Source organism: Podarcis cretensis, assembly GCF_951804945.1.
Source record: "Podarcis cretensis genome assembly, chromosome: 8".
NCBI classification, from domain to species: domain Eukaryota; kingdom Metazoa; phylum Chordata; class Lepidosauria; order Squamata; family Lacertidae; genus Podarcis; species Podarcis cretensis.
Window position 1 is genome coordinate 28,925,344 of NC_137177.1, and position 25,541 is coordinate 28,950,884.

The 25,541-nt window shown below is 42.4% G+C and overlaps 1 protein-coding gene across 9 annotated transcripts; it reads right to left on the bottom strand.

The window, feature by feature from the left end:
• Nucleotides 1-1,207: 1,207 nt before the first annotated feature.
• MTFR1L (mitochondrial fission regulator 1 like) lies at nucleotides 1,208-23,611 on the bottom strand. 9 transcript variants are annotated; one of them, XM_079987806.1, is made up of 9 exons: nucleotides 23,467-23,611; nucleotides 20,592-20,950; nucleotides 17,987-18,080; nucleotides 16,078-16,182; nucleotides 13,879-13,988; nucleotides 12,527-12,738; nucleotides 8,738-9,050; nucleotides 3,129-3,171; nucleotides 1,208-1,608 (listed from the first exon to the last, which is right to left on the bottom strand). In XM_079987806.1, the coding sequence occupies exons 3-8, from the start codon at nucleotides 17,999-18,001 to the stop codon at nucleotides 3,138-3,140; spliced, it is 789 nt and encodes a 262-aa protein (XP_079843932.1). In that variant the 5' UTR covers nucleotides 18,002-18,080; nucleotides 20,592-20,950; nucleotides 23,467-23,611; the 3' UTR covers nucleotides 1,208-1,608; nucleotides 3,129-3,137. The 9 variants fall into 9 exon arrangements, with proteins under 9 accessions (XP_079843932.1, XP_079843927.1, XP_079843925.1 ...); XM_079987801.1 differs by lacking the exon at nucleotides 3,129-3,171 and adding an exon at nucleotides 18,916-18,995; XM_079987799.1 differs by lacking the exon at nucleotides 3,129-3,171 and adding an exon at nucleotides 19,208-19,241.
• Between the last annotated feature and the right edge of the window lie 1,930 nt (nucleotides 23,612-25,541).

The window sequence follows — 25,541 nt, forward strand, 5'->3', positions numbered from 1 at the left end:
AGACCTGATTTCAAAATTAACTCTGAGAAAGGTCAGGGGTCAAAACTGCCCGTTCAATGAGTTCTTAACCTCACCCACCTACAAGGCTCTTGTGAGAAAAATGCAGAAAGAGGAACCCTGCTCTGCTACATGGAAAACGTGATGCACCAGATTCACAACCGTGGCTTAAAGAAAATGGCAGTGATGCTCCTAGAGCTGTATAGAGGACAGAGGCACAATATAACTGCTTACGATATCTGTCATTGCTCTTAAATATAGAATAAACAGTGGCTGAGAAGGTCCCCATGAGTTTAAACACAACCCTACCTTTAACAGACAAAATCCAATCCTGCTCCTTATTCCGTAATTGCTCTCTGACATTCTGCATTTTTTATCCCTTAATTACAAGCTTTGAAGGAGCCAAGGAACTTAAAAGATAAAATACATGAGGCTCAACCACGTTTGCAGTACAGATGCATCCCACTTAAGTCAGGGGTGGGAAATTTGTGCCCCACCAGTGGATGACAGACTCCAACTCCCATCAGCCTCAGGCAGCATGACCAAGGCTCAGGGATAATGGGAGGTGTAGTCGGGCAAGAGCTGGAGGGACACAGGCTCCCCACTGCTCTGGGTGCAAAAGCTGGTTTGCTCTTCAAAATCCTACACAAATAAAATAAAAAATACTTCTCACATGAGATACCTTAAGTTCAAAGTTTTTTGGAAGACACATCCTTCAGCTACAGTATCAGCTTAGTATCTGCAGGGTAAAAGCAATCTAACTTCCATAGGCAGGCACAGACTGCTACGAGGCTTCTCTCTCCAAGTCAACAAGAGGATGGATTCAGATAGCCATGCTAAAGCTCACTTGTAATGGATGTACTTAATGGGGAGTCAATATTTTCTTACATTGCCCAGACTTTCACTCCTAGGTTTTCCCAAAAATACACTGGAGGGGAGGTAGCCTTGCTAACACTTGGTAAGCATGTGGTTGAAGGCTGCAAGTTTACCACCTCTCCACCTGGCTACAAGTGCTATATGGTGTGCCTCCCTTTCCTTGTCAGCCAGTGCTGGAATATCTATCCACTTTGAAAAGGTACTTGATAGCCTTGAAAAGTTAAGTCCGGAGAAAAAGAGAAAATGCATCTTTCAATGATTAAATTTTAAAAACATCTCTACCTGAATGCGGAAGGGATACATTTCTATCAGTAAGTTATCACAGGCTTCAGAATTGCAGCAAAATTATGAATAGATCCTTTTTAATTCATCTCGCTACTTTGCTAACAATGCTTCAGTTCAAAATGTGGAAAACCATTTACCTTTTCAAAGTCTCTCTTGGCTGTGTGGAAAACAGCAAATTCACAGTTCTGCTTGGGTAGGAATTATTCCCCCCCTCCAGCACACGCACATACAGAGCAGAAACCTAATCCCTAAAGGACTTTTGATGTTCAAGGAAGGCAGCCACTGTGGAGAAAGATCTTAGGAGAACGATAATTTACTTTACAAGGTAACCAATGAGCATAATTTTAGTTCTTCTTCATGTTTACATCTTCATCCTTCAAGGCAAACTTTCTTCTTAAAACCTCTGCTATAAGAACTGCAGGATCCTCCTCTTTCAGTAAAGTTCTGTTCCTGAAAGGAGGATACAAGATGAAGGGTATTAACAGGAGTGCAAATCACATTCTGCTCCACCATCCCCAATTGCTTTCTTCAACAGGATTTTAAAAAATAAAATAAAATAAGCTAACAAATTAGTTGTGGTTCAACTGCATGTTTTTCAACAAAGGGGCTATTCTTCCAAATCTATTACGGGTTTGTGTTTTTTTTAATTCTTGTCACCATCAAATCCCATATATCTGATATTATGTTGTTGTTTAGTCGTTTAGTCGTGTCCGACTTCGTGACCCCATGGACCAGAGCACGCCAGGCACTCCTGTCTTCCACTGCCTCCCACAGTTTGGACAGACTCATCTGATATTATATATATCCCATATATTTGATATTAGATAAACAGTAAGAATAGAAAAGACTTTTAAAAATTACTTCCAGCATACAAGTTTTTACCTAGCAAATTAAGGGCCTTTCTAGAGATTTCGCTGATCCCTAATGATGTCACAGGCACCCATGATTATTTGTGCAACATTCCACATGCACAAATTACAAAATGCACTGGATGCACCAGACATGGCTTCCTCCCCTCGACAAAACTGTCAAGGATAATGCTAGACTGGATTCCTCCAACTGGCTAATTTTCTATGTGCCAAGGAACCTTATGCCATGGGGGAGAGGAAGCACCCAATAAAGCAATCTCTCTTGCACCCTGAAGTGCTATTCTATTGTCTGAGTAGAATTAGTAAGATTTAGAGAACTTCTCCAACAAATCTGCAAGGATGAAGCCTACCTTCTGGCAAAAGTACAAAAACCAGGATGAACTGGCACGATAAAGAACAGATTACGCACTCAACTCTGTGGAGAACCTTTTGGCTCTCCAAATCTTGCTGAAATTCAATGCCCATAATTCCCAGCCATTAGCCAGGAATTGCTGGGCTTGATGGGAGTTGGGAATTCAGCAGCATTTGGGGAGCGGAGGGAAGGTTCCTCATTCCTGTTGTAGCAGAAGCAATTCACCACCTGCTTCTCTGCCCAGCACAGTATGCATAAGTGAAGAGTCATCAATGTCTGTATGCATAGATTTGCAATATGGGCTACTACAAGGTGATGTGTGCAATTTCAAGAGCACAGCAACAACTAAAGTCTCTGAGGTAAATGTATGCGGTTTGCGTGTGCAAAAGAACATTGATTCCTTTGTACAATAAGCATCGTAAGGATTTGGAATCTGTCCAGTTTTAAATTTTAGCTCTCTTATTTCAAACACGTTTACTCACATCTGTTGTAGCTCTGGTTTTCAACCACCTTACGTTCCCCCGATACCTAGATAATTTTGTTTACCAGTTTAATTAACTAGGGGGTGAGGGCGGGAATCCCTATGGGTAAGCAAATGAAAGGCTTCTCTACAAAACGTTATTAATTTTCTCCTTAGGGTGGTGGTTCCCCACCCCACAAAAAACAACTTAAATACTGATGATTTGAAGCAACATCATTCTATCAAAAGGACTCCAACCATTCTTCTTTAGTTTTTCTGCATACATTACCAAGTTCCTTCATACTGTGCCAACCTCAAATAGGAGCAGCATGCTTTGGGACAAAGAAAAGTCATTTTGAGCCCAAGAGGCACAGAAGTCATAGGATTTCCTCCATGCAAAAGAACATTTGTATCTTCCTTCATTCCAAAGATGGGAAACTTGTGGTCCCCCAGATGTTGGATTCCCAACTCCCATTGATCTCAGCCAATGGAGGCAGGAACTGTAGCCCACAACATATGAAGGGCCACAGGCTCATCATACCTGCTTTGTGACTTTTAACTTGGCAGATTTGTTTCCTCATGGTAACCATAAGTTGGTAGTAATATATACACACACACACACACCCACACACCCGTATTTTTCGCCCTATAGGATGCACTTTTCCCCCTCCAAAAATGAAGGGGAAATGCGTGTGCGTCCTATGGGGCGAATGCAGGCTTTCGCTGAAGCCTGGAGAGCGAGAGGGGTCGGTGCGCACCGACCCCTCTCGCTCTCCAGGCTTCAGGAGAGCCGCAGCGCCAGTCCCACAAGGTCGGGGGAAAGCGGGGAGGCGGAACGCCGCCATCCCGCTGTCTCCCGACGTTGTTTGGAGGCTGACGGCGGGGAGACGAGTGCTTCTCCCGGCCACCAGCCCCGCAAGCTCCAGGGACAGCGGGGAGGCGCAGCGCATCTTTCCGCTGTCCCCGGACCCGGTCTGCAGGCGGGTGGCGGGGAGAAGAGCGCTTCTCCCCGCTGCCGGCCCCACAAGCGCCTGGGGGGGAAATAAAAATTTTTTTCTTTGTTTCCCCCCAAAAAAACTTGGTGCGTCCTATGGGCCGGTGCATCCTATGGGGCAAAAAATACGGTATATATATATATATATATGCCATTAACTTCCTTGCTCTGTGTGAACCAGTTCAGAATTATTATTTTCCTTTGTTTTCACCGTTACTAGAGTATATTAGAACTTACATCATGCATAAGCATGTGATTAAAAAGCAAGTGGGGGCACCTATATATTTACCATTCTTTAAGCAAAGCACCTCATCTATAAGCATGACAATGGTAAGAAATGTGAACCCTAGGACCCCCACCACATTGTTCCTGAAATTTCAGCCATTAGCATACAGTTCCTAAACTAAAACCCACACCCTGAAAAATTGAAAGTTGGCAAACTGACCCATTTAATTTAGGCAAACCATTCACAAGGATTCTGAATGACAGCAGCACTGGACCTGCATTGTTTTTAAGTGAATGGCACCACTTGGCTACTTTCTCCCTGTCCAAAATGGATTCAATTACAGCTTTCCATTTATCATCATTCTCACCATTTATTCATAGTCAGCATATGCTGGGTCAAGAGCAAGTCCAAAGCGTTGCACTCATTACACAGTGCCACACCCTGCTTGCTTCTGCAACTTACAGATTAAGGAATGTTATACAGTGGTGCCTCGCAAGACGAAAAGAATCCGTTCCGCGATTCTCTTCGTCTAGCGGTTTTTTCGTCTTGCGAAGCAAGCCCATTGACGGCTTAGCGGATTAGCGCTATTAGCGGCTTAGCGGCTTTTAGTGGTTTAGCGGCTTAGCGGCTTAGAAAAAGGGGGGGGAGGGAAAAAAACCCGCAGGAACTTGCAAGACATTTTCGTCTTGCGAAGCAAGCCCATAGGAAATTCATTTTGCGAAGCACCTCCAAAACGGAAAACTCTTTCGTCTAGCGAGTTTTCCGTCTTGCGAGGCATTCGTCTTGCGGGGCACCACTGTACTCTGATAGCACTTTAGCAACTCAAAAGATTCAAGAATAAGCCCAGCTATAGCCACCCACCCACCATGCTCTAAATTTGTGTCATGCACAGGGAGAAATGCAGTGGTCTGCATTGCCGTAAGACGAAGCAGCTTCAAGGGCAACCCTTGACTCTGTAGTTCTACAAATTCATTTTACAGACGCCCACTCCCAATTTCTATAACTTCTTGTAATGTCTGTAATTTATCGGTAAGACTGGCAAAAGCACCAGTAAACTCCTCTAATCTATTTGTCTCTTTGCTTTTCTCACAGATGCTTAGACTAAACTTCCTCAAACTGCTGGCACAATGGATAATGGCAAACCTCTCTGATTCATATTTCATTGTATCAGAGGTTATTCAATTTTATCCGAGGGACCAGTTGTGCAGAGCTGTAGTGCTGAGATCCAGTACCAACACTCCCGTGGGCATCTGACAACATGTGTTTGCAACCGTCTCCTCTGCTCAGCAGGATGAGGCTGCACCCAGCTGAACAGCTCTCTCCCATAATAGCCCTTGTCTGCTGCTGCTCACTGCAAAGCACAAAGGGAGGGGGCAGCTCTTAAGCGCCTTAATTCTCTTTGTCTCAGATGTGCCCAGTGGCTTCGCTGCTGTAGCTACGTATACTCTGCAACATTTGTTGTCCAGAGTTCCTTCCACCCTGCAACAAAGGACACGCATTTCTGCCAGGGCAGGGTCCCATTTGCTGCTAAAAAGGGGAAAGCAGGATTTCCTGTTTTCTACTAAGAAGGAAACTAATTTCATCATTTTACCATGGACTTCCAGCACTCACAATTCAGGTCATTGTGGGTATGGCAAGGAGGGATGTGCACATTACATATGATGCAACTAACAGAATTTGAAGAGACACAAGAGGCAGATTAAAATGGCATTTTTAATAAGTTCTATGAATCTGGGTTGCTTTTAAAAACTGTAAAGATAAGCCTCTTTTAAAAAAAATTGTAGTGAAAGCCACTACATAAAGATGCAAGCTTTACATTCAGAAACTCCCAGGTTCCATTCCCAGTATCTCCAGTTAAGAAAAGACAGCAAGCTGGACCTCTGCCTGCGACTCTGGGGACATGCAGCCAATCAGAGTAAACGATACTGGGCTAGATGGAATTCGGTAGCTTCCCTATGCTCTTTGGTCCAAACTGGACACTGACAGGGCAAGTGAATCAATGTGTATTGATTCACATCTGTGCCACATTTTGGTATAAAAATGAGAGAGCACCTTGATTGAGCTATGCTAAAACTGGCCTCTCTTCCCCCATGCCTCACTGTATTCCTTTGCAATTGTCTCCCAGTCTAGCTATTTAATAAGAATGGGCCAGGGATTGCTTAAAGTCAAGCCATGTACACTGACTGCCCCGAGTGTCTTGGTTGAAGGGATACATAAATAAAAAAATGTGAAAAAAGAAACAAATAGTCATGGAGGCAATTGTTGCAAGTATAATTAAATAAAGAAAAGATACATATGGGTATGTTTACTTGATTATGGAAACTACTGACTCTCTTTTAGAAGAACCATGGTCACAAATATGGGTTTGTGAAACACCGTTATTGATGTGGATAGACTTTCTGCTATTATTTGCTTAAGTTTAGACTTTGTACAAATTCTGTAAGACCTGCGATTTGAAAATAAAATCTAATAAAAGAATTAGCAGTTACTTGTTCAAGGAATAACATTGATATGATATGATATGATGTGATATATGATATGTTATGTGTTCAACAAGTGCAAGTACAGCTGCATTACGTATTTTTTGGAAGAACAGCAATGCAATTTCCCCGTTACTGGATGTTGTAGGTTACTCAAATCTGAAAGCAAATGAGTCTAACTTATGAAAGGAAGTGCAGCAATTGCAGCTAATTCTTGCAACAGGTCAAAACAGTAGAGATTGCACCCCTTTTACTGTAACTGAGATTTTTCTTCTTAAAAGTTAATATATAGAGTGGAATAATCTGGCAGATATACAAGCAGTATGAGAAGAGATCAATTTCAGCTTTGAGAATCCTATTCCAGTTTCCAATAAACTCAAGCAAATTTTTTTAGAAAGCTCAAATGAGAATGTGATTCTTCCTTCTGCATAATATTCTGTTCCTTAAGAAACCAGAAGGGACAAACCAAGGGCAGCTGATCAAACAAATTACACTTTAATTCAATGTTTCCATGGTATCTCACTGCTTATTACCAGAATTAAATTGCTCTAACTGGATTGTGCATTAAATGAATAAGAAATATTGTAATTATTGTTAAATGTGCTCCCCTTACTTCCCTCTCTCTAATGAATTCAACTTATGATACCATCTGCCTGTTGAACCCTCCAAACCTCAAGAAACACTATGTTCAAACAGAGTGCAGATGAAACAATAGTGAAAAGTTTAGCTTGGAAGAGGTTTTAATTTTTGCCCAATATTAATGCATAAAAGGGTGGTTTTTTTGTTGGAAGGTGGCATATAAATAGTCTAAATAAACAAAACACAAAAACTTGCATGTAAAAAACTATCTATTATTTAGCAAGCATTCCCAGCTTACTGTTTTAGTTATATATTCTATTATTCCTCCAGTGAGCTCAGGAGGATTAGAGGGATGGGGGTGATCCCTGTTTACCCTTACAACAATTATGCGATAAAGAATGGCTAGCTTTAATTCATCCATTAACCATAAGAAACAAGTTCAGGTTTTGTTTTTTGGAGCCAATGCCTATAACATGGTTGACTAAGGATTTAAACTCAAGTCTCCCTTATCCTGGGATGGAGAAGCTGTGGCACCCTGGATCGTATCAACCTCAATCAGATATAGCCAACAGTCACAGGTGATGGAATTTGTAGTTCAACATCTGAAGGGCCACATCGTGCTAATCATGTCATCATATATGCATATATTGTAGCAACCTAGGAAGGCTTCATGCCTAGAAACTTGCAGAACACTTGGCAAGTGGTTTTCTGCTTATCGAAGTACAACATTTTATACCCATCTCCAGAATGACACATAGTGAGGCAATTTTAACCATAAACTGCATGATGGGGAATCTGGGAGGTAACAGAGGGAGAAGCAGGCAAACAGCAAGAGACAAGGCAAAACCTCCGATCTGTAGCGCTCATGTTACCCTTGTCTCAGCTGCTAGAATAGTAATAATCTCATGGGAAACTATGGCCCTTCCAAAGGCTGTTGGGAGTCCAACTCCTATAACAGAATCATAGAGTTGGAAGGGACACCAAGGATCATCTGTTCCAATCCCCCGCAATGCAGGAACCCTGACCACCGCCACCCCTGGGTGGGCTCAAACCACCCACCTTCTGGTTAACAGTCAAATGCACTGACCCATCAATCCCAGCAAGCATGGCCAATGCTTAGAGATGAAGGGAGTTGCAGTCCATAGCATTGTAAGGGCTACAGATTCCCCATCGCTAGTTTAGAACATTCAGATCTTCAGGGCAGTGGTTATAATAACTTCAATCTGGAGGCAGTTTAGAAGAAGCTACTTGTCTTTTTGACCATGGTGACTAAATTGCCTTGGTGGTCAGGCAAAGAAGCTTTACCAAAACTGATTCTTTTCTTATTAGCCAAAATTGACTGTGATAAGCACAGGCAGGCTAGCAACTTTGGTGAACTGATTTGCACAGTTGTCCTTAGAGATCAATATTGTAGAGCCTATTATAAGAAAGGCTTTAAAAACCTGTGTTGTGGTGATGCAGGGAAAGTACATTAGAACTAACCCTTGCAAATATCAGTTACAGTGCTAAAGATCAGCAGAGGTACCTTCACACAAAGCAAAACTGCAAAGCTTCCAATCAGAAAAGAAAGAGACACTTTTGGGGATGGAAAAAGAGAAAACAAACAAACAAAAACTTACAAGTCTTTGTTCTGTTTCATCCTATGAATGTCTTTAAGAATGCCCATCATATCGGCAAAACTGCTGGCCTTGGACAGGGACACCGAATCTTCGTCGTCGGAATCCTTTGGGTCTGCTTTACAACATTCAGAGGTTGCAGAACAAAGCATGGAAACGGATGGAAGCTCTGGGCTTTCTAATTCTGCCTCCTCCTCTGTAATGTCACTAATGACAAAGGAAGTTGTAGACTGGAATGAGGATCCAAAACAAGGTAAGGGAGAAGAGACATTTGAACTTCCTGGTGATAATAAATCAGGTGTTAATGAAGTGGAAGCTGGAAAAAAAAAAAGAACAATACACATTGACATAAACCTAGTGCCATACTACAAGTTTTATATTCTGCAACAGAACATGTACGCCAAGCCTATATACTGACAAACCTCCCCATACATGGACATAAGCCTGCCTCCTGCCTTTACTCAAATGCTGGCTATAATGCCGCAAAAGGGGTGAAGCACTTTTCCATCTCACACCCTCCCATTACAACCACCATCTTCCATATGGCAGTATTTCAATGTATACTGTTAAGATTATCTTGTTCCACCCCAATCACTGAGCACAAAGTTCTCAGAAGCAGCATGTTATCCACCTTATATCACAGACAGGAAGAGAACTGGCCCACAGTCACAGGAGGCCACTTCTGGCATCAACCAAGGCCCATCCTCGCCTTCCTAGTTAGACCCAACCCAGCCTTGTGCACACAATCACCTCTACTGAATCACTTTCCTTAAGTGCCACCCTTGAGAGGGTGGAAAGCGTAACTCTGAAGCAATTTCAGGAACCAGGATACCTGTCTTTTAGTCTAGAATGACACACATTTGTGAGAGCTCATGTGCCTTGGGTGCAAGATCTCAAATGGATATCACAGGAGGAGAACAAAGCACATGAGAAGGATTCAGGTTCACTCCCTGGCATTCCAGCTAAAATGGATGGAAAGGTGATGGCAGCAGGTGATGGCTTCCTTTTGTCAAGGCCCTGGAGAGCTGTTGCCAGTCAATGCTGATCTAAATGGACAAATCGCCTGTGCTGGTTCAAACACAACTCCTTATCTATGTTCAAAGTCATCTGGTGATATCTTTGGGAAATCTATCACCTTGATGCTCTGTTAAGGGAATATTATGAAAACCGTGGCAGTCTGTGATCAGTGCTTCACAACACTGACTTTAGTTACGTGCAAACACAACTGTTTTACGAGCTTAGTCATAAGAGGAACTGTGGCTTAACAAACCCGAGAAGCGGGGCCCCCCTCCCCATTTGATCCTCCAGAAACTGCCTGGAAGCATCACCTGACATCATAGTGATGTGGGTGGCCCCACCACCCTGTCAAATTTGGTCCATCAGGGGGTGAGGAGATAACAAGCAGGCCAGAAAAGGTTCCCCATCCCTGTCATAGGCCATTACAAGAAAAGGGCATGAAGAAGAATGAAGCAGAATGCATCTTCTTTCCTTTTTACTCTCACCTTTATTTCTCCCTCTAACACTCCCCATAGTAAATTTTAGACTGTAAACTCCTCAGGGCATGGACTTTGTCTTTTTGTTTGTTACTCTGTACAGCACCATGCAAATGGTTGGCTCAACAATAATACAAATAAGCAAATAACATTGTATTAAAAATTAAGCAAAATATTTTGCCTGAAAAACTGGGGATGCAGAAATCATAGGATCCTGGCCATTATAAATTATAATTTGTGACAAATTCTGTGCAATTTCTTCTAACATTATATAAGTCTCTCATTTATGTCTGGTCTGTTTATCAAAATGCTGTAAGGGGCACACACATTAGATAGAAGTGTAATGTTATGAGCTTAAATACAATAAAACCAGTTGATAAAGTTGCCACTCATAAAATGGAACCAAAAAGCACCATAGCATTTTAAAGCGGGTGAGACAGATGCCCGGTTAATAGTAATGGGTAAATAAAAGAAAAACTTTGAATCTTTATTTCTCAAAGTGCACAAGGAAACATCAATGTGGGTCTCTTTGGACAGCTGGGCCCTGCTTTGTGGCTTCTGCCAACTTTACTTCCTGTGGCAAAGAGACCAAGGGCTGGTTCAAACTTAATGATAAACCATAATTTAGAGTTATGTGTTTGAGCCGTGGTTAGTCTTCAGTTTCCATGCTCCTCACCTTCCCTCTTTTGCATGCCAGTAGGAGGAGACGTTAACACTTCTGCCTTGGATTTTAGATTAACCGGGAGTTATCCTTTATGTCTGAATCCAGAAGCCCTGACTAAACTATGGTTAGACAGAACAGGAAAGAACCAAATTGTGGTTGATAATGCTAGCTTGTTCAAGGAACTCTATTTTCAATCAGAAGAGGAAGTTTTCAGCCTCTTCCTCTTGGCATGCAGGAGAATGGTGTGTCCACACGCCACCATGAGGCTCACTACAGATGATGCACATGATACTCAATTACGGTTCAGCTATATGTCCAAGTCAGTACTGAGTATGGCCTCCTCTGATTTAGGGAACGGATGGACAAACAAGGGTATGAAATGTGTGTGTCAAACTTTTTAAAATTAGTGCAGACTTCATTTATCTAATATAGTAATAGCTTGAATAATATTCTTAACAAGCAATGATTTTGGAATTTTACTGTCCCCTATGTTTAAAAAACAAACTGCTGTAATCAAGTAGATTGATATGAACTGGCAAAAACCAATAAATGTTTTTGCTACAAAACCGGCTTTGGGGGGGACGACCAACTGCAGAAATTAGTTACTGACTGTGGAATATCTAAAATTAAGCACATAAGCCTAGTAGGTAGAACACTTTTTGGCCCCAAGGAATAATGCCAAAGCTACATGATGGAGAAAAACCACACAGTGTCTAATATCTACAGCTACTCAGTTGATGGCCCTAGAAATAAAACTAAAGAACTTCCCACCTTTCAAGCTATACTATGCTATTAGAATGATCTCTAAAAGCTGCCGGACTATAATCGCTTGGCACTTTATCTATTCTAACTGTGCTCCATGCTCCTTCTCATAGTCTTGCCCTTACAAAATACACATTTCAAATGTGGGCATTACACAGTTCAACATTATGTCTGAATACCTAACCCTTGATTGCCTGTGAATCACAGGTGACACTGCAGTGAAAAGGGGCAAAGTTTTCTGGTACCCTCTCAACATGGAATAAAAGCAGCAGCCATACAAGAAAGTTAAGGAAATTTGTGGAATGAGGTCAAACAAAGGAAGGTGGCAGGCAACACCTGCATATGTTGCTCCCTCTCATGTGTTCCAAATTTAAACTAGCCATACCTGCACTATTTTGTTAACAACCTGACTCTTCACCAGGAGAGACAGCAAACCCTTACTGCACTTCCCAAGTGAATCTCCAAACTTACTATGTACTTGTCAAACCTGACACACAATTCCAAGGGCTGTATCCAATGCTAGTCCTACTCAGAGTAGACCCACTGAAATTAATAAGCAAAACTTAGGTCACTTAATTTTAATGTGTTTGTTCTGAGTAGAATCTCCACCTCAAATTAGAAGAGAACAGGACAAAACAAAACAAAACATGCATCATGCTTTCTCCACAATAAAAAAACAAATTTTTACCATCCTCTTTGCCACAACTTCTGGTTATCAAAGTGGAAATATAATTTTCAAGTTGTTTGCTCATCTGCTGTATCTACTCTTGTAGGCTTGCAAACGCTTACACACCCACCCACACCCACACCATTTCAAATTTGTGCACAAGATTTTGAGATGTTTCCTCTGAGCGCTTGATGCTGGGTACTTACCTGACTCTGCTGATACAATCTTGGCAATCTGACTACGCAGATGGCTCAGTTCATCTTGGAGTTCTGTTGTCCGACTCAAAGCGGGTAAACCCGGTTTCTTCAAAGCCAGCAGCTTTTCTTCTTGCTTTCTCAAATTTGGGACAGAGGCATTCCGCTGAATAACGAAAAGTGGCGTGGGCTTCCATTTGTGCTTTAGTGGACGAGTGTCTGTCCTACAAGTCAAGATGCCAGAAATTCAAATGAAACTGGCCCCAGTGAATAATAGGAGTCCATGCTCATTGTATCATACAAAGTGCGCTAGCTGTGACTGGCCCTTCTCTCATCACTACAGGAGCCCATTTTTAGCTACCCATTAGTCTCTTTTCTCTCTCATTATTTATCTCTCAAACTCCCATCACTTCAAACCAACCTGAATGCACCCATGGTGCAATGTTTTCTTAGACAACACTATCCCTAATTCAAGTTTATAAAGACATGAAGAAGTGTTCAACCAAATTTTACTCCATGTAGACCCACTGAAATTAATGAACATAACTAAGGGTGGAGTTCAACTAACATCTATTCAGAGCACATCAAACTGAAATAGACCTAACTTAGTCAAGTCCATCAATTCCAATGGTTCTACTTTGAGTACGCCTAGCATGAAATTCCACCCTAAATTAGGTTCATTAATTTCAATAGCATTATTCTTGAGTAAAATTTAAGTCTTAAAGCATTGAAAGACGAGTGGTATTTAGGACAAATTACAATAAAAAAGGCTGAAGATAGCCTAGACACCACCTACAGAGCTTTGAAACCACCTGAAAATAGTATTTTTCAATAGAAGCAGTTCAAACCTGAATCATCGTGCATGTATGAGTTAGCCCTTATTCCTCTTTGTTTGCCTGCTGCCACTTCACAATCCATATATTGGTATGTCCTGCAAATGTCTTCTGTACCTGCCTAAACCTTTTAAGTAGCTCAATTCTTCATGCAGGATTTTCTCCTACACCAATAGCTCCCCCTAGCACTTTGTGTAAGAATCAACTTCTAATTCAAGGTCACTCTTTCTTCAACATGAGCACCAATTGGTCCCCTACTCCATGTTTCTGCCCTTACATGAATATCCCTTAGGTCTGGAGCACCTCTCTCGCTCTCTGGTTACCAAGATATATGAAAAGGTTTTCTCTCTCTCTCTCTGAAATGGCACCCATGCCTCATTACCTTGAAAGACCTACTATTAAAAGAAAGATAAAGATAGGAAGCCACCTCAATATTGCCCTGTTTTCAGGAAGTGATCATGAGCAATAACTGACCAAGAAAGGAAGAAGGAAAGTCGGGAGGCATGAGAAGAAAAGGAGAAAGGGTTGTACCTGACTCTAGCATATGTTTCTTCGTCATCTGAAGCTATCCATGCTACGTCTGCCAGAGTGGGGACAGGGGGCGTGTCATTTAAATAAAGATCTGAAACATTAGGTAATTCCTGAGGAACAGAAAGGAAAAGAAAATAGCATTATCACGGGGCTGTAGAATCATTTTCTGATCTGTTCTGTATTAAGGAGAGAGACGGGACCTGCAGCAAAATGCAGTATATCTTCATTACCCAACAGGTGTGGTCTGAATCAGGATTCTAGCCAGCCAGCCATGACCTCTTTTCATGATACCATGAGCCATTACAGACCCAAGCAACCCAAGTGACTCCTTTCAGTTTTCATTTGCCATTTTTATTTTCCAGCTGTCACTCAACATTCCCTGGATCCTGGTGTCCATTCAGTACATGCAGGGGTGGAAAAGGGTTTGCGCCTTCTCACCTTTTAAAAATATATATATATTGCCTTGTGCGAACCTTGGGGTTCCCCTGAGCTTGCAAATACCTCCCCCTTTTCGGCTTCATCTCTGTTGGCATAGCAGTACTGATTCCACTATTAGACGGAGTGATTTGTGGGCAACTTGTTCAGCACCAACAATCATGCATTTAGAGGCTGTAGCTAATTTGCATCAACTTTAAGGTTGGATGCTCCTCTGAGGCGTTACGTGGGACTAGAGGTGATGATGCACTAGACAAACAATTAGCCAAACCTAAGTGAGCAAGGATAGGGTATTCAAAAATTTATGATTTCCAAAATGGATACATCGTGCACACATTTTAATACTTTATAAGCAGCCCTCCAAGCATCTCTGTGTTACATAGGAGTTGGAAAAGTGGCCTATGTATGGCCTCTGAAGCCTACAATAGTGCAAGTGGCAAGAAGATGAGTTAATGAGTTACTACAACACAACATAACTATCTACCTTTTTGCAAGCTTCTCAACAGCTGGAGAAATTAATGCTGTAGTTCAGGAGCCTCATGCAGCAGAGGTTATGTAGAACTGCCTACTTTCTTTGCTATTAGGTATCCCAGGCTAAGCTCTCTTGCTTGACAGCTGGGAAGACATACTAACCCCTAGCCCCAAAGTCTGAGAAGGCAAGAACACACATTATCTGAATTCTAAGTTTATGGGGTTATAAACAAGTTCTAGTATAGCTAAACACTTCCCACCTACATGACCCGTTAAAATCCACCCCCCTCAAAATAATAATGAGGATGTTAGGACTTGCTTTCTGGTTTCATGTAATTTTCCTATTTACTGTAAGCAACGTTGGGCACAGTCCACCCTGGAAACGCAGCATATAAACTAAAAATAACCTAACCTTGAACTATCAATATACAAACACAAGCATCATCTTGCTAGAGCATTCCATTTCCAACAGTGGCCAGACAATACACACATTTTGCACCTTTTAGCCACATATGCAGCTCCTTTACATGAGCCAGCATGCAAACCAACTGAGTCTTCCATTAACTGTAGTTTCATTTGAACTGCGAAACTATCATTGGCAGCTTTGAATTGAGCCAGGCTTTGTTAAAACCATGGTTTCCCAGTTGTGACCAAGCACGAAACTATAGCTAGCTGAGGACTTCCTAGAATGAAGAGGCTGTGTCCAAATAAAGTCCATACATATACCAGCATATGAAGCAGTCATTAAGGCAAAAAGAATTAAAGCTTATGGTAGGACTGTCAAGATTTTAGATCACCAAGCCAAATTTCTCTCAGGAGCTGCACCCCATTTCCCAGGATGCCAGTCCTATATATGCACATTTAGCAGAGTGTAGCTTCCATTAAAGTAAAAGAAACTTCTTTTTGAGAAAACATGAACAGTACTGGGCTATAAATGAGAGTGCTATAGCACCCTACATCAAGAAATCGTATGCCAACATATCCTAAAGGGTAGCAAAAAGAATTTATTTAGTTAGAAGCATGCTGCACTTCCTATGCAGGTCCTGAAAGTCACAAGCTACACTTATTTCATTACAGGAAAAAGTCATTAAAATATGGGCTTGAAAGTGGCTAAAAACCATCAAACCACTGCTGGAATAGTAATTATTGCCTTTCTACGAAGAATTCTGACAGACTGACACGTAGCAATAAAGAAACTTCTTTTTTTAAGCAAAGCAAGGCTGAAAAGCAGGGCTCCGCATTTAAACCTGCCTTGAACAGGTGTGCAAATTCATCTGAACTTCAGTATTTTACCTGGAAGCATGCTCTAGGACACGGCTTCAAAGGAAGGTTTGTCCCAATCTTTCTCACAAAGCTGCGTGCCGAGCCATAAGGTTTGTTCTGCCAAATTGGGACAGTCTGAGGGTCGAAATAAAACACGTAATGATATTTTTAACCAATAATCAGTAGTTCAGTTTTTAGATAGTCTCCCTCATTTTGTGGATGAAACTGTGAATAGCCCAGGCCCAGAGGAATAGCAGCACAGCAATTGCTGCGCTGTGCAATTTACTGGGTTTTACTGTAGACACAGAGCCCCAGGAGAGAGATCAGAAGCCTGTGAGAGATCAGAACCCCATCACTCCAGTATAAAGGAACCTGGGAGAACCTGCTGAACTGGTCACTGCATCTACCCCTGCCAAACAGTTGACAGAAGCTTTTTGCAGTCAGTTTGTTGTTGGGAGAGGCCACCAAAACCATCCCATACAGACACCTGTGCTAATGAACTAGCAGACTGCTGCAAGGGTTTCCACTCTGACCACATTCTATCCTGCCATGTATTGCACCCTCTCTAACACCAATACTATGTGCAGGAACCTATTTCTGTATGCTGATCACAACCAATCAATGGCAAGGGCTTTGAAGGAGGCCTAAATAATACAAACCATGCAATTTTGATAGTAAAAAATTAAGAGGTGTCTGCCTTGACACAATTTTGGGAATTGTGGTTTGAATACATTATTTTAAAATGTTTTCCTTGCTAGAGTGGCTAAGGTCACTTTGTTTAAAGTAAGAGAGAACTTCTGTTTAATCCATTAATAAAGTTGTCAACAGCTGGTACTATAAATACACCCCTACATACCTTGGGGCCTAGGGCCACCTGTCAGTTTGTCTATTACATTTTTTAATGTTTATTTTTCATGCAAGGCTGCGAAACACATTTCTGATAAAACAGACACTAAGCTGACCTCTCATTTTAAGTAAAAGAGTTTATACCTTGATTTACAAATGCTTTGCTAGAAAATGGGTAAAAAAGCTGGGACCTTCCAGATGTTGTTTAATTCCAACTCCCATCAGCTCCAGTCAGCAAGCCCAATGGTCAGTGCTGATGGGATCTATAATCCAGTAACATCTGGACAGCAAAAGGATCTCTTCTGGTGCTAAAATATATACTGCTGAAAACGTGGACTAGGCTACATGAAGGAAGAAAGTCCAAGCATTCACTTCACCACAGGAGATTTATTACTTTGACCCTCCAGATGTTGCTGAACTACAACTCCCATCATCTGTGGTCACTGGCAATGCTTGCTGGGGCTGATGGGAACTGGAATGCAATGACACTCTGGCACCACATAGTCTAACAGATTTAGCTACATGATGTCATCACTAAGTTCCAATCACATTGCTCTAAGGGTGTCCAACCAGGCTAGCATACCCCATTTGTCAATTTGCACTGCGACAATTAAAAAAGCATGAGACAAAACAAGGAATCGGCCCATTTGCCTCAGCAATGGAGACGTGTTCCCTCCTTATTTCACCTAACGTACGTTCAGACTGAGAGCCACCCCCTGGAAAAAAATGGGTGCAAGCTTTTAACTTTCTCACTTTTGGGGAGCTTTGCAATAGAAAACTGTCACGTGGGCAGGCACGATTATACACACTGAACACAAGAACATTATTATTATTATTATCATCACCATTTTACAGAAGTACAGTTTTCAAAGATGCCCAAGAGATTTCGGAAATTGAATTCCAACAATGTTCAGTTGGATTTAAGGATGATTTCTCACGAGCAGCAGAAATTGTATAGACCCAGGAAAGAAAGCCTAATTCAGAAGAGCCATATTCTCAAAGTGAACAGTATGTTTTGGAAAACACAAGCTTTAAAGGTCTTCAATATTGCAAAAGTAAAAATAAAAAATGATGTTAACAGCTGTGTACTTACTGAATCTGCTTCCATCTCTGACCAAACAGGAACAAGTAAGTCAAAGGTCAAAACTGCAGCTCCAGATTGTGCACTAGCTTCATAGTATTCCACCCTTGGAAGAAAATTATCTGCTCATTATGAACATAGACAAGGGCACGTTCTAAATTTGTCTCATTAAAGCGGATAAGCAGTGATACAAAGAATCCCAATTACATCTTAAGCAGTTATGTAACTGTATTCTAGGATTAAACTAGCTCACAGACTTAAGAGTCAGGCAGAATATCATCAGTTATGTAGTTCACCATACACAAGGTGCAGCAGAATGCACTCTACAGAAACTGTTCCTGGCAGGCACATATACCGTCTTAAAACCTAATGCAACTGATTTTGCAAATTCCCGGGGTAGTTAACTTCACTGCCCAACAATTGCTACAAACAGAACGAGGCAAGGGTGCCCTCTAAAAGCTATTAGACTACAATTTCCATCAGGCCCTGCCAGGATGACCAATGAATAGGGATGATGGGAGTGGTAGTCCAAGAACTTATGGAAATGACCACATTGACTATCCTTGTGTTTGAATATTATCCTGGTAGAAGGACTAATGTTTCAAGCAGAAAGACAAATGCCTTCTTTAATGAGAGCTAAGCCACCCTTCTGGCCAGCAAACGGCTGGTTGCCCTTATAACCTTGCAGCAGATAATGAACAAGTGGTACCCTAATGTACCTTCCATCAAGATGGAACTTAGTTAGGAAATATGCATCAAATAGTTCAGTAACCACAATGGAAACTGGGACTTTTGAGTCAGCAGCTCCGCCACAGATATACTACAATTTCTGAAGATTCTCCTCCAATTTTCTCCCTTTGTAACCAGCCTACCAAGCATACAATCCAACCTAAGCATTAATAATCTGTCAAAGGAATCACAATAGGGTAAGGCTGATGCACCTAAATTGTCTGAGTCTGTTAGATTTGGATGCTGACAGTAGATTTCTTCACAACAGAGGGATGATGCAGGGCCTTTCTTCCTTTTAGTCTCCCTCTACCCTTTTAAAATGAGATATAAGAATTAGAGACCCCAGAGAAGATGGCAAGCGCTGCTGTAGAATTACAGCATTCCCTTCTCTAAAAATGGGACTCACAGGACAACCAAAAGGAATTCAGCTATTTCTCATGATGGAGTTGCTAGGTGATGTCACATTCACCACAAATGTATATAGAACAAATCAGCAATCCACACCTTTGTAGTTGTTCCCACTTTCATACGATTGACTCTGCAGAAAGAAAAACCCATTTACTTACAAAGATAGGGGGGAAAACCCTAAAGTTTTGAAAGAATAAGAGACCACCAGGAATTGCCTATGGGAAATATATTCCAAAAGTATCTACTCAGCTGTTTAGAACATATTGTATTCCAACTTCTCCCCTTTCAGCTATTTGTTTGCATGCTGCCCAATAACAATTTTGCCATTTCTACAACCAACCAGATAAGCAAGGTATAAAGCTTCTCAAAGGTGACGTAAATTCCGATTTCACCAAATTTCACTAGAGACTAGACCAATTTGGTTTTGGAGATCTACTTGGAAAACATAAACTCATCCTCTGAAGGATATTTATTGGCCTCTACAAAAATAAGACCACTGAGGTGGGGCAGAAAAGTTTCCAAAAAAGATTGTTTTCCAGTGCTCTGTTTTTCTGCAGAAATTCTTCTGTTTCCCAAGTTAATTAGTAACAGTGAATAGATGCCAACTGCAAATAAAATTTAGAAAAGCTTGGAAGTTTCAACACCTTTAGCTTTTATTACCAAATACAAATAGCATAAACTTGTTAAATCAAATAATTTCCCAAGGCATCAGGAAAGCTTCCAGTGCAAATTAACCTGATTTGCATAGGAAATATTTTTATATCAAAACTTTCCAAAATTATGCACCACTGGGCAAGACTAGAGTAGGATACAGTATCCTACTATACTTTTAACATTTGCCATGAGGAATTACATATACTGTCTTACATATCTTACATATAATCTACTAGAAGTAAGCAGCAGTGATCACACATGAGAACATTTAGCCCTTAGATCCACTGATCTGTATTACAAGTTTTATCTGAAGTGATTACAAATGAAACATTGTCCAGATTTAATACAGCTTGCCAGCTCTGAGCAAAAAGGCACTGGCTTGCATATGACTATTGGGTTCAAATCCCAATAGAGCCACCAGAAGCAAAAACCAGCTTTCAACCTAAGCTTGTCCATGTTTAAAGGGGAAACAAGAGCCACATGCATCACAGCTATGAAGTATGACTGTAATGCACTTTATACAAGTGCTACAGAAAGCAATATGACCATTAATAATATTTTATAAATAACTTTACCGCTAACAGTGCTAAGTGCTCTGCAAAAAAATTATAAACTGTCCCTGTACAAGCACCCTAAAAGGAAAATGCAAGGTATGTGAGGCAGGAAAGGAAAAGGACTTACACTGGGAAAAGCCAGGGTAAAGGCACTTCAATGTAAAAACAAGAGTGTCAGGTGGAAGGAAATTCCAGTTATAGTGGGTTGCAAGGAGGAGAAAGCAAACAAGGAAAAGTGATGGTAATATTAGGTCTAATTAAAAGACTGGTACCTGCATCAATAAGATCTCCCAGTGTGCTAACCAATGACTTTCTAGTTTCCTCTTAAGTTTGTTACATTCTTCAGAAGAAAAAAGCCACCAAAATTTCTTCCTCAGCAGCAACAGGTCTGATAAAAGTGTTAGAAAGCTGAGCCTTCAGCAGCCTCCTCTGCTCTGAGACAAGGTCAACAGACTGGCACACACGGCTAATGATATCACAACTCAGCCAACCAAGGATAACCATGCATGACAGCGATGGGCTCTTTGGCAAGTCACTCAGCCAGAGGCATTAAGTGGAGTTGTTGCTTATCTACCCCAGCTCACATGCTGTTTATGTTGAGTGAAGGCACTGTCTGCACAGGAGCCTGCAGCTTAAAGAAGAGAAGCCAGAGAGAGATTTAACAAGGTCAGTAGCAGGAACAGCAGATCAGAGATTAAAATCTATTGCTGAGGACAAATCAACTGCTTTCTCAGCTGAAAAATCAAAATGCACTCACATTTCGCTCACTTTACACTGGTGAATGGGGAAGGAGGGGGTGTTTCTCTCTTTGTGTGTGTAAGGATTCTCGACTTGTATGCCTGAAGTGCTCTCCAACCTTGTCTATTGAAGGAGGAATGGGCCCAACTGTATAGCCCACAGAACTGTCTGAATGGCCCACTTCCACCTTCTTAAACCTGTCGGATGCTTTTGGGCCTCTGCTCTGTGTCCATATGAGGTATGGCCTTGTGGGCAACAGAGGCAGAGCATTCTCAGAGGTGGAACTCAAGTTATGGAACTCCATACCACAGCAAGTCTGCCTAGCTGTCTCTTTATGTGCCCTTAGGCATCTGCTTTAAAACAGTTTTGTTTTATATGTGCTTTTTAATAATGCACTCTGAGCAACAAGCATAGAACCAGTAGATGCCGTTTTAGTCAATGTATTTTTGTCTTGTTTTTTTATTGCTGTTCAACCGAGTTGTTTTAAGAAAGCTTTGAATTGCCTAGGTAGCGTTGTTTTCAAGTGTAATGGTGGGGCAGATATGTTTTAACAAATAAACACTTGAAAAAGAAAAATCATAGTTATAGCTCCTTAAGATATGAGAGGCAAAGTGCCCTCTGCATCGAATCACTTTGGTCCAGGAATTCCCAAATTTTGCCATGAGAGGGGCTGAACCATACTGAGAATTTATGTTACTATACTGGATGCATCTATCAGTTTTCAACAGCCCTGCATCTAACCTGGTAGCCACAGGTGACATCTCCTCTCCTTTCTATCAACCAGTGTCTAGTGCTAGTAATGGGCTGGATGAGGGTGAACAAACTGAAGCTTAATCCAGACAAGCCAGAGGTGTTTGTGGTCAGTTGAAAGAAAGATCAGGGAATAGGGAATTGACCTGTGGTGGGTGTTACTCTTCCCCTAAAAACTCAGGTTTGCAGCTTAGATGTACTCTTGGTTTTGGCAGTTGCCAGTTGCACATTTAAAATTAGTGTGCTGCCAGCTGCCTTATGGTGAAGAGTGGGTCATCAGCTCCACTATTACCACTCCATCAACAACCTGATCCCTGTGGGAAACATTTAACAATTTGAGAAAAAAAGACTCTTAAATGCCAAAGACTGAGGACTTACTACTATCAACCTCGCACATTTATTATGCCATTAAGACATTTTACTAAATAATGAATAGGCCTAGCAAGGCTTTTTTTTTTAAAGTAGGTAGGGATAAAGTCCTTTGGTAAGCTATTTTTGGTACAAGGGGCTAATGTTACAATTAACTACACACTTACCTGGGGAAAAGTCCCATTAAACTCAGTGCGGCTTACTTTTGACAACTACATTGTCAGGTTGCAATCCTGCACAAGCTTCCAAGAAAAGCCAGCAGGTGCTACTTCTGCACAAACATGTTTCAGGCAATTTATATTGTACTCTTCAACTGAATATAGTGCACTCAAGGCAGACTGACAGTTTTAAAGCAGGGATAAGCAAGCTGTGGCCATCCAGATACTCCCATCATCCCTTACAATTGGCCATACTGCCTGGGACTGATGGCAGCTGGAGTTCAGCAACATCACATATTCCCCAGCCCTGTTTTAAAATAAGATAAAGTGTGTGTGTGTGTGTGTGTACAGCACACAGAGAAGAGCATTAAATGGCTCTGCACAATTGATAATCTTATACAAAAGTTATTAATAAGATTCAAGTACAGTATTTGTTCTAAAAGCTGTTCCTCCCAGAAGCCCCCAATTTTGTAGTTAGTACTGGAATGTGGAGATAAGAGAATAAATTCTCTATAGCAAAACCAACAAATAATGTTGTGATGCAATTTGACTAAAGCTGCAGTCCTATCCCCATTTGCCTGGGAGCAAGCCCCTCCGAATTCAACAGGATTTACTTCTGAGTAGTCATAGTTAGGACTGTGCTGCAACACATTTCCCACAGCGTAACCTTTTCATGGTCTGGAGAGTCTTACTTCATCAGATGCATTTAAGGAAGCAAAGCTGCAGCCCACCCCCCAAAAACCTTGCGCTACGCCATAATAATGCTGTCGGCCTCCTCTAGGGCGCCACACGCCTCTTTTACGGCTTTTGCTGCAACGGACTGACGCGGCCACCCCTCTGCGCTTCCCTCAAAGCGGCGAGGGGGTAGGCACTCTGCACCCGCTCAGGGGCACTGCCGTCCATGCTGACGCCACACCGCCCCAAGGGCTGGGCCTTCTAAAAATCTGGGGGGCGGGAGGGAAAGAAAGATGCCAGGCAGGGAGGCCGAGACCCGCCTCCTCCTCCTCCTCGGCCATGACAGAAATTAAAACCCTCCCGGGAAACCCTCCCTCCCTCCCTCCCTTCGCACGTTCTCCTGACACGCCTCTCCCTGTGACAACCAACGCCGCCGCCTCCCCCTCCTCCTGCTTACCCTTCCCTCGGCCTGGAGGCCGCTGCTCGCCCCCCTCGCAGGGGGGCTTTGCGTGGCTTCGGGGTGAGAGGGGGGGGGCGACCCGCCCGCGGAAAAAAACAGGCGGCGCCGCAGAGCGAGGTGGGCGGGGAGAGAAAAGAAACGCCGCGAGGCGAAGCCGCCGCTTCCCAGCAACCCCGCGTCGCCCTTCCGCTCGGAAACAGCTGCGGCGGCGGCGGAGCCCACCCCTCGGGTCCCTCTCCGCGCATGCGCGCCGTGCGGGAAAGGGGAGGGGAGCCGCGGGAGTTCCCCGCTCTCCGCTTACCTGGGCTGCTCTCCAAGAAAGGGCGGGAAACGGGCATAAGCATCTTCCCCCAGGCGCAAGCTCCGCCGCTGATGCGGCCCTCTCCTAGGATGCGAGGAGGAGGATGCCGGTTGCTCAGTATAACGGCCTCATTACGCACTGTTAAGCATGCCGTGATCACCGTCTGTAGTTTTCTGCGTTTCATTTTCTGCAGATCTTAACTTTTACCAGCTCTCCCACCCCAACCATAATATAAGCGCGCTTGCAATTCAGGATAATACTCCGCGCACCACAGAAGCGTTATGCCATAATCAATTTGTTGGTCTTTTAAGGTGCCACAGGGTTGTAAACAAGGCTCGTCCTACTCGGAGTAGACCCGTCAAAATTAAAGGGCAAAACTTCGATCCATTAATTTCATTGGGTCTGCTTGGAGTGGTCGGATACAACCCTTTGTTTTCACTCTTTCAGTGCTACAAATCAATTGTGAGAGAAGGAGTCCCGCAACAAAATGTTGCTGCCTGGAGTGTTCAGTGCCCTCCTCCATGATTTTCCATTCCATTCCCTCCCACCTCATTCAGTCCTGGTTGAACTGCTTGGGGTGTTTCTCCCCTAAAGATTTTTGGAGTTCCCTCAAGTCTGCTACTACATAAGCAAGAGCACTCACACTTGGACATCTGGAATAGAAGGGATGCTATGAAATTGGTCTTTTTGTAGCAAGTCTAAAGCTGTGATCCTCCAATCTACTGAAATTTGTGACACTACTTAATAAACATGCATAGGATTTGGGTGCACAGCTGTAAAGATATCTTGCTGCTTCAAGATATGGGCCAGTCCACAGATGCAGCTTTTCCTGCCCTCCTTTGCAGTTAAGAAACCACTTTGCTCTCATCTTCTGTGGGATGTAGCTTACTCTATACCATGGGTAGGCAAACTAAGGCCCCAGGGGCTGGATGTGGCCCAACTGCCTTCTCAATCTGGTCCGTGGATGGTCCGGGAATCAGTGTGTTTTTACATGAGTAGAATATGCCCTTTTTTAAAAAATGCATCTCTGGGTTTTTTGTGGGGTCTGCCTGATGTTTTTACATGAGTATAAGGTGTGCATTTATTTAAAATGCACCTCTGGGGTATTTGTGGGGCATAGGAATTCGTTCACCCCCCCAAAAAAAAAATAGTCTGCCCCCCCCACAAGATCTGAGGGACAGTGGACCAGCTGAAAAAGTTTGCTGACCCCTGCTCTATACAAGCAGGAAATGGAGGTCAGAATGAGGTGATAGAGTTATGGCAGAGTGGACTTTTCCACTTCCCACTGTAGATAATGCCATCTTTTAGTGTTCTGCTGTACTAATCAAGCAATTCCCTGCAAGTAGAAAACCAGCACAGCATGAGGTGATCTGGATCAAACAAACAAACAAACAAACAAACAAACAAACCCCTCCTTTATGTGCTAGTTGTTTACATGGGGAACATTCAAAAATGTAATCCTGCACCTATAGCCCAATCCCCTATTGCAGCATTTTGTTGCCTCATTCCGCTTGCATGTATAGGCCAACTCCAGCTGGAGTATTCAGGCCAATGTGGGAGTTGTGTTGCATCTGCTGTGTGTCTGCTGCCCCTGAACAATTAAACTGCCAGGAATAATTTGGGTAAGACACACAAGACTCTGGCAATATGTAACAGCCTCCTTTGAATTTATTTATTGCATTTTTAAAAAGCTCTGACATCACTCACATATACAGTGGTACCTTGGGTTAAGTACTTAATTCGTTCCGGAGGTCCGTTATTAACCTGAAAC